At 37.0% G+C, this 9680-nt stretch overlaps 2 protein-coding genes across 2 annotated transcripts; both read left to right on the forward strand.

Annotated features, from left to right (window-relative positions):
• Positions 1-1366: 1366 nt before the first annotated feature.
• Phum_PHUM193920 (uncharacterized protein) lies at positions 1367-1635 on the forward strand (the record flags this gene model as incomplete). Its single annotated transcript, XM_002425307.1, has 2 exons — positions 1367-1562; positions 1622-1635. The coding sequence occupies 2 exons, from the start codon at positions 1367-1369 to the stop codon at positions 1633-1635; spliced, it is 210 nt and encodes a 69-aa protein (XP_002425352.1).
• A 1475-nt stretch (positions 1636-3110) lies between these two features.
• Positions 3111-8807, forward strand: Phum_PHUM193930 (cation-transporting ATPase fly, putative; the record flags this gene model as incomplete). Its single annotated transcript, XM_002425308.1, has 19 exons — positions 3111-3129; positions 3266-3327; positions 3415-3582; positions 3682-3856; positions 3991-4147; positions 4262-4466; positions 4569-4767; positions 4857-5033; positions 5130-5257; positions 5347-5547; positions 5631-5816; positions 5914-6057; positions 6140-6293; positions 6395-6637; positions 6732-6883; positions 6972-7090; positions 7193-7362; positions 7435-7856; positions 7935-8807. 19 exons carry the CDS (start codon positions 3111-3113, stop codon positions 8805-8807), a joined length of 3954 nt encoding a protein of 1317 aa, XP_002425353.1.
• Positions 8808-9680: the final 873 nt, after the last annotated feature.

The raw sequence follows: 9680 nt of genomic DNA on the forward strand, positions 1-9680 counted from the left end.
TCGGAGTGATTTCGATATATCGTTTGTATCTGTCGCGCGAATCGTGATATCCGTAATAATAATAATAATAATAATAATTTTTTTGTCGGTGTTTGTATAAAAAATGAAAATGGTTAGAAATCAACGTTGCGTTAGAAGTCCTGTCGGGAAAATTTGTAAAATTTACTACTCTAATAAATATAAAAGTAGTAATTTTTAATTAGTTCAAGTTTGTCGTGGTTGTTGTCGCGGTTGTTGTTGTTGTTTTTTTTTTTTTTTTTTTTTCGTTTCTTTCGATTTTCTTTTTACCCAATTCTCAAAGTTTAAATTCGTATTATTATTATTATTATTATTATTTAAATTTTGTTTCATTCGAAAAAACCGGGAAAAAAAATCGTCAAGTTTCAAACATTCGAGAACAAACCAGGAATAAAAAAAGTTTTCATTTTCCGATTTGTTTTTAATTTGTGGTAAATCGATTAAAGGATTGTTTGTTGTTTGTTGTGATTTTTATTCGTTTGTTATCGCGCGATTGAATTGTTACGTTTTACGGATTATTTGAAAAAACAAAATAAAAAAGAAAGAAATTAAAGAATATACAAACAAAAAAAAAAAAGTGCGCGATTTTGGATAATTAGAAAGAGAAAAAGAAAGACAAACAAACAAACAAACAAACAAAGCGTAACTTTTTGTTAATAGTTGTTATAAGAATAATAATAATAATAATAGTAAAAATGGGCGAAAGAAAAATGAAAATAAGTTGTTCGATTTGGAACATGTTAAAAATATATAGAACGGAAAACGATTTGAAAAGGCCACGAGTCGGATGGAAAAAACCAGATCCTGGGAAAGGGGACTGACACAAGCTAAATATTATATTGATAAAAGAACCAGACTGATAAGAGAGAAAGAAAGAGAGAGAGAGAGAGAGAGAGAAAAGAGGAAGCGAAACGAAACAAACCGAAAAGAAAAAGAAAAAAAAACGAATCGAAAAAGGTTTAAGTGAAAAATTGATTGACTTCGTTTTATTTTCTACCTCCCCTCCACCTCCTCCTCCTCCTCTTCATCCCACACACACACTCTCGAGGAATTCAAAAGAAAAAGTAATAATAATAATTATACAAAAGGAGAAGCGAAAAGTGGAAAGATAGAAGAAAAAAAGAAAGAAGGAAGAAGGAAGAAAGGAAAAAAGGAAAGAGAAGCAGAAAAGAAGAAAGGAAGCAAAAGAAGAAAAGGGAAGAAAAATTTAAGGGAATCGCATTTTTAAAAAAAAGTTGACCTTTAACCTTTTACCTGTCGTGCCGCGTCATTGTTTCGCGAAAGGGGGTAAAAGAGTCGAGAACCAAGAAGGAAAGGAAAGGAAAAGGAAAAAGGAAAAAAAGGAAAAATGTCTGGAACTCCCAGTCATAAGATTTTATATTCCAGAACTAAACCCAGTTACTGTAGGGTATCGAACGAAATCAAAAGGTTCGACGATTACGACGAATGCGAGGGATACGTTAAGAATTACGGTGAGTGGACAAATTTTCCGGATGGGGAGCGAAGCGGGAGAGGGGGAAGTGAAAAGAAAAGGAAGAGAATAGGTTAGTTTGAAACGCGTGGGGGGTTAGGGAGGGATTAGAAGAAAAGAAAAAAAAAACAGGAGAGTGGAAATAAATAATACGCGGTTGCGAGGAAGAGAGAGAGAGAAAGAAAGCAGACGAAAAATGAAGAAACGTTTATCATTATTATCAATAATTAATTAAATAATCACGTGGTTGCCCAAAATAAAAAAAAAAGAATTTACGGGCAAATGATGTGAAGGTGAAATATTAATTAGACTGTGACTGACCGAATGAAAGAGAGAGAGAGAGAGAGAGAAAATGAATGAATCGATTGATCGATTGATCGAACGAACGATAGATCGAATTTAGATTTAGATTTTGACGTTATTGGGCGCCCGTTTGCCAACTTCAACGGAATTTGAATCAATTAAACCGTGACCGTGTTTTTTTTTTTATCGTTTCAATGCTGCTGTCGTCTCCTGTTTTTTTTTTCACAGTAAGTTTTCAGCAACAGCAGCAGTTTTTTTTAAATTTTCTTATCGTCACTTGTTCAGCAATATTATAAACGTTCTAGAAAAAAATTTATATTCGTTCGTCAGTCGGAAACGATCCTTGAATTATTATTTTTTTATTTTCGTCGACGCCATTTTTTTTTTTTTTGCTTTTTCTTACAAATATCGCGTCTCGCTGTCGTCGTCGCCAGACGACGGATAGTCAATCAATCAATCAAGTCAAGGGTTGTTATTTAAATTTCGTCGTCGTTCGTTTTCGGAAAAAAAAAAAAAAAAAAATTAACGGCGGCGGCGATCGTGGATTTCTAACAGCCTTGAAATCGATTGAATTTGATGACGTAATACGCTCGAAATCAGTGAATAATAATAATAATAATGATGATGATAATGATAATATAGAATAAATTTGAACTGATTTTTTTTTTTTATCGTTAGCGAAAAACGTGAAAAATATTTTTTAATATTTATTCCGGTCCCACGCGAGAAAAAAAAATGAACGATCCAAAGATCATAGAGTAATTAATTATTATTATTATTATTTTTTTTTTCGTTCGATAAATCGATGTATCGAAATCAGGTACGAATTTTATCGTTCTACCTCGCCTTTATTTATTCTCTCTCTCTCTCTCTCTCTCTCTCGACTCGGAAAATTTAAAAAAAAAAAAAACCAACGTTTTTCAAAAGCAAACCGAACGATTGCGAACGTTCTTTAAAAAACGGTTCGGGGAAAGTTGGGGGGAAAGAGAAAGAGCGAAAGAGAGAAAGAAAGAGAGAGAGAGAGAGAGAGAGAGAGAGAGAGAGAGAGAGAGAAAATTAATCGTTTTGCAAATGCGTCGTAAAAAAAATTTTTTTTTTTTTGTTTTTGTTTTTGTCTTTACGTATACGTAAGAAACATAAACAAGGCAAACAAACAAACAAACAAACAAACAAGTTTAAAATCCAACAAACAATCGTTAATCATATATATGTTTTGCGCGTAGAAAAAAAAAAAAAAGAAATATGTTAATCGTTTTCATGTTTTTTTTTTTTTTTTTTTTTGCCTATAAAGGAGAGGAGGAAAAAATAATAGCGGATAATGGATATGGCGGGATTTCGTTTTGTTTTCCAGGTACTCGTGCTCTATAAATAGAACTCATGGAAATATTTCCAGGAAAATCCTCGTTTCCACGATTATTTTTTTTTTTCTTTCTTTTCCACATTAATAAATCTTTTTTTTTTTGTTAATTTCAGGCACTGGAAAGAAACACGAGCAAAATGATAGGAAACAATTTAAATTGGGAGACGAAGACATGGTAATTGAACGTTCCCTTATCCCTCTCCCCCCGAACGATCGAACGTATAATAATAATAATTATTATTATTGTTTTTTCTCCCGGTAGGAAGTGCACGGGTATCGGAAACATTATTGCCTTTATTTCTTCACTTGGTTCATGATAATAATAACATGCGGAATATTAAGATTGATATTTCACTGGTGTCCTCATTGGATGCTGTTGGCCACTCACGTTCGTTGCGGATTGCATAGGGCCAGCACCGTTCTCATAGTGGTATGACTTTTTTTTTCCTTCCCGTTTGTTTTTCGTTTGTCTCCCGTAATCGTAATCGTTGGTTTTTTTTTTTTTTTTGTTTTGTTGGTACTCTCGCAGGACAAATACCACAAGCATAAGAATTATCACGTGAAAAAAGTCGTGGAACTCACGAAGAACACGATCAACGAATATGAGGAAAAAAATTTGGAAACCGACGTTCTCACCGAGGTTGTCAGCTATGAAGTCAAAAACAAAGCTTTACCTTTGCACGTCGGAAATGGAATATTCAAAGGTAAATTTTTTTTCTCTCTCTCTCTTCATCTCTCTTCATCTTTCTCTTTCTTTTCCAACATCCTCCGATTAATTTTGATTTTTTTTTGTTTTCTCTCTCGCTTTTTCTCCGTACGATCGACCTTTGACGATTAGATTGCGACACGATTCGCATGTTTCGTTGCAAAAAACTTTCTTATTACTGGGACGAAGGAAAAAAAATGTTCAGAAAACTCGATGGCCTCGATCGCGATGTCACCACTGCTGCCCTTCACAAGCAGTCCGGTCTAACCGCACAGGAACAATTTCTAAGGTGAGTCATAAAGGTCCGGCCTTTTTTTTTTTTTTCTTTTCGCTTGTTTGTTTGTTGTTGTCGTTGTTCCTCCATATAAAATTAACTTTGCTTTTGTTATTGTTGTTGTTGCAGGAGAATAGTTTATGGTAGAAATGAAATCGTGATACCCGCCAAAGGTATTTTCACGCTTTTGTGGTTTGAAGTCCTCAATCCGTTTTACATATTTCAAATATGTTCTTTCATACTCTGGTTCGTCGATGATTATTTCTACTATGCTATGGCTATACTATTGATGAGCGCGATGGGAATAATCGCGTCAATCATACAAACGAGAAAAGTAACTATTATTATTATTATCATTAATTTTCGGCGATCGAATAATAATAATTATTATTGATTTTTTCCTTCCTTCTTCCTTCGTCCCTCCTTTTTCCGCAAGAACCAAAGCAAACTTCGAAGCACCGTCCATAGCGTGGATGTTGTCAACGTCGTACGGGGAAATGGTAAAACGTGTACTATAACGACGGAGCAGTTGGTACCAGGAGATGTGATAATAATACCATCTCACGGATGCGTCATGCAATGCGATGCCGTCCTTTTAGCCGGTAACTGCATCGTCAACGAGGCCATGCTTACCGGTAAGCGCATGCGCGAATTCACGTCCGTACGAGTGACGTCATTCAAGGTTTTTAATTTTTTTTTTTTTTTTTTTCGGTTGATTGTTCAGGTGAATCCGTTCCGGTAACGAAAACGCCTCTCCCGAATTTCGATAGAATTCCCTACGATTCAAGAGAACATGCCAAACACACTCTTTTTTGCGGTACTCAAGTCATACAAACCAGGTACTATGGAGACGAAAACGTTTGCGCCGTCGTCATTCGTACCGGTTTTTATACTTCCAAGGGTAAAAATATTTTTCCATTTCCGTTTTCTCTCGGAAGTTTTTCTCTCTCACACGAAAGTTTTTATAATTTTTTTTCTCTTTCCTCTCCCCTTGCAGGTAGTTTGGTTCGATCCATCATGTATCCGCCACCCGTTGATTTTAAATTCGAACACGATTCTTATAAATTTGTAGCACTTTTAGCAGTTACGGCTTTTATCGGTTTCATTTACACTTCGATTACAAAGGTTGGTTGGTTGGTTGCGATTGCTTCGGAAACAATCGATCGATGTATCGATCGATCGGTAATCATCGTTTTTTTTTCTTTTTCTTCCAGTATTTAAGAGGTTTTTCGTTCGGTGAAATCACAGTCGAAGCATTGGATCTTATAACAATAGCCGTTCCTCCAGCACTTCCGGCCGCCATGACGGTCGGTCGAATGTATGCTCAAAGCAGGTTGCAGAAAAAGGGAATTTATTGCATCAGTCCGAGGAGCATAAACGTTTCCGGATCGATCGATTGCGTTTGTTTCGATAAGGTTCGATTCCTTCTACTTCCGATGAAATTTTTTAAATAATTTATTATCATTATTAATAGTACGTTTCGTTTCCTTTCCTTCAGACTGGCACACTGACCGAAGACGGTCTCGATATGTGGGGCGTAGTCCCGGTGAGTGAAAAAAAATGTCAAAATCCGGTGACGGATCCTAAAAATTTAGAAAGGAGTCACATTTTGTACGGAATGGTGACTTGTCACAGCCTCACAATCATAGATGGTAAATTATCCGGGGATCCGTTAGATTTAAAGGTGAGTCGACGTGAGAGAGAAAAAAAAAATCGATCCGTCGGTCGCTAAACCGGAAATGCATTCAAAGAAAAAATTTTTTTTTTTTCTTCATTTCAAGATGTTCGAAAGCACGGATTGGATTTTGGAAGAGCCCGACGTTAGCGACAACACGAAATTCGAAATCGTTCATCCGACCATCGTGAGACCAAAACAGGAACCGTCCATAATTTCTTCTCCTGAAATCGGAGACGACGGCTTCAGGGTGAGTTCACGCCCCGCCGACGGCGAGGAAAAATAATTAATAATGATAATAATACTCGATTTTTTTTCTTTTTCGTATCCAGACCGGAATCGAAATCGGTATAATACGTCAATTTCCGTTTTCGTCGAGTTTGCAAAGGATGAGCGTCATAACGAAAACGTTGGGAGAAAAAGATTTCGTAGTTTATTGTAAAGGATCACCGGAAATGATTCTCTCACTATCCAAACCTCAATCAGGTTAGCCAATCGTTTCCGTTTTTGTTTTTCTTTTGCTTGCTTCTTCCGTTTCCTTTTCGTTTCGTTTTTGAAAAATCAAACTTTATTTTTTTTATTTTCAGTTCCTTCAAATTTCAACACGGTTCTTCGGGAATACACCGAAGAGGGTTACAGGGTTCTTGCCATCGGTTACAGGCCTCTCGTTAAAATATCCTATGCCAAAGTTCAAAGGATTCAACGTGAAGACGTAGAACAAAATTTAACGTTGCTCGGATTGGTCGTTTTGGAAAATAAATTAAAACCCCAAACGACGGGAGTCATTACGGAATTAAGGGATGCCAACATACGTACTATAATTGTCACTGGTGAATTTTTTAAATTTTGTTTCTTTTACCCGTTTCTTTTTTTTCCTTTTTTTCTGACACTTTCTTCCTTTTTTTTTTTTTTGTCTTTTTTCAGGTGATAACATGATGACGGCTTTAAGCGTTGCACGTGATTGTGGTATAGTTCCGACGGGTCAAAGAGTTATTCTAGTACATTCCAGTCAAGCGAAAAAAAATGAAATTCCAGTATTACACTACACGAATAGTTATTGCGCTTTACCTTCTAGTGTGAGAATCTTTTCGTTTTTCGTTTGTTGCTTCGTTATAATTTATGTATATAAATATGTGATTTTGTGTTTGTCGTTTGTCGTTGTAGATTTCTTGTTGCGAGACTGCACCGAACGCTAACACCGATACATGCGTGGTCAGCATAAGCAGTTTAACGAGTGCGAGCGACATAACGGATTTAGGTTATTCGGCATCGACAGAACCGAGGTTTATATCACACACACGTTTTAAGAATTTCTATTGACACGTCACTGACACTTTTTTTTTTCCTTTGTCGTTTCTTCATATTTTGATATTTTTATTTTTCAGGGTCGCTGATTATTCTTTTGCAATCACCGGAAGTACTTGGTCGAACATTCAAACGTATTATCCGGATTTAGTACCTAAAATGTTGACTCGAGGAGCTGTTTTCGCTAGAATGAGTCCGGATCAGAAGCAATTGCTGGTCGAAGAGCTTCAAGGATTGGGATACTACGTTGGTGAGACGTCGTTTTCTCTCTTTCTCTCTGTCTCTCTTTTTCCCGAATCGAATCTTATTTTTTCTTTTACAGCCATGTGCGGTGACGGTGCGAACGATTGCGGAGCATTGAAAGCCGCCAACGCAGGCGTATCCCTTTCGGATGCGGAAAGTTCCGTCGCTTCTCCGTTCACGTCGAAACACGCCAACATATCTTGCATTCCCATGGTCATACGTGAGGGTCGAGCCGCGCTCATAACGAGTTTCGGAATATTCAAATACGTCGCGAGTTACAGTCTCATACAATTCATATCCGTTCTCATACTCTATTCCATCGACACGGATTTGACGGACATACAATTCCTTTACATAGATTTATTCATAATAACCATATTCGTGTTCTTCTTCGGTAAAACGGAAAGTTACGACGGACCCCTGTCGAAGAAGACGCCCCTTGCGAGTCTCATGTCTTTCTCGCCTATACTCAGTCTTTTCCTACAGATAACACTCGTCACGGTCATGCAAGTGGCCGCTTTTTACCACGTTCAACAGCAAGATTGGTACGTGAGTTTTATGGATTTGCACGGGGAAAAGACGACGACGGCGGCGGATGCGGCGGCGGCGACGGTTCGTGATCCTTCGGATTCGATTATCGTCGATAACTCGACGACGACGATGATGACGTCGACGGCGAATCTCGATTATCTCGGCGAAATGGGTTGCTACGAAAATTACGCCGTTTTCGGCGTGTCTTCCCTTCAATACATAATACTCGCAATTGTTTTTTCAAAGGGTAAACCCTACCGGAAATCACTTTTTGCCAATTACGGTTTGCTCGCGAGCATCGTTTTCGTGACGTCGTTCACCGTCTACCTCATACTCGATCCGGCTTCGTGGTTGATAAAATCATTCGAACTCATGGTTCCCCCGGATTACAAATTCAGGACCGTCATACTCATTTACGGCGCCGTTAATTTCGCCATATCTTGCTTCATCGAATACTTCATTGTGGATTACGTGGCGTTTAAAAAACTTCGATACAGGTTTCACAACATCGATAAATCGAAAAAGAAATATCTCGCAATCGAGAAAGAAATGAAACACGATTTGAGTTGGCCCGTCATATCGAAAGACGTCGTGGGGGATAAAATACCGGAAATGACTCCGCCGGAAGATGAGTCGCGGGTTCGCGAAAAGAATGAGGAACGCGATCAAAATCATCATCATCATCATCACGTCGGAGAGCCCAAAAAATTCGAACGTCCCAATTTCGAATTCGGGGATTTGCCGTCCATCACGGATTTCGGTAAAACGAAATTCAACAGGGTGAACGCGGGGGGTAGGATACGAAGGTATTCGGAAAATTCAAACAACAACGTGGGAAACGAATTTTTAAAAATGAGCGTTCCCAATTTATCATTGAACGGTTTCGCGGGTAACGAACGTTCGAAAGATAATTTGAGTTGACGTAACGTCGTCGTCAATTAGTGCATAGCTCACGTTTTTTTAATTGAACGTCAAGGTTTATTTTTTATTCACGATCGTGACGGGATAGTAATTAAAAAGAACAAACGAACGAATGGGATCCGAACGTTCGTAATGGATTCCGTGTCGTAAATTAAACGTTTGTGATGATGATGATGATGATGATGATGATGAAACATTTTTTAGGAGAAGGGGATTCGGGCCGAACAAAAACAAAATGGCGGTCTATGAAAATCACGATATGATTGCGATATATGTGATGTTAAAAAAAATTTTAACGTTCGTTCATACGTCAAAAACGCGCGTGCGGTAATAATAATAATAATAGTAATAATGATAAACGCAAACGTATATCAAAAAAAAAAAAATATTCATCGAAACGTATTATCAATATTATTATTATTATTAATTATTTTTACGGTCCGTAACTTAAACTTTTTAAGTGTAAAAAAAAAAAAAAAAAAAAAAATTACGTAATGATGATGATAATAATGATAATGAACGATTCGTGTCACAAAAAGAAAAGAAAAAAAAAATTCGGTCGAGTGATATGAAAATGAAATTTTTTTTTTACATTCACACTCGGCGGTGCCTTTTTTTTATATATATATATAAAAAGAAGAATATTTTTTAATTAGTTGTAATAATAATAATGATAATAATAATTTTTTCTTCCCCCCCCCCCCATTTTCCCCTCCTTCTCTCTCGTGATGCTTTCCCCACGCACGTTTAAAACGGCGAAAATCAATAATCAATAAATAAATCGATATAATCGATATAAGTTACGCGGGGAGGGGGGTGCATAGCGAATTGTAAATAAATCAATAAATCAATAAATGAATCGATAAATAAATT

This window comes from Pediculus humanus, genomic scaffold (assembly GCF_000006295.1).
Source record: "Pediculus humanus corporis 1103172107542 genomic scaffold, whole genome shotgun sequence".
In the NCBI taxonomy this organism is placed as follows: Eukaryota; Metazoa; Arthropoda; class Insecta; order Psocodea; family Pediculidae; genus Pediculus; species Pediculus humanus.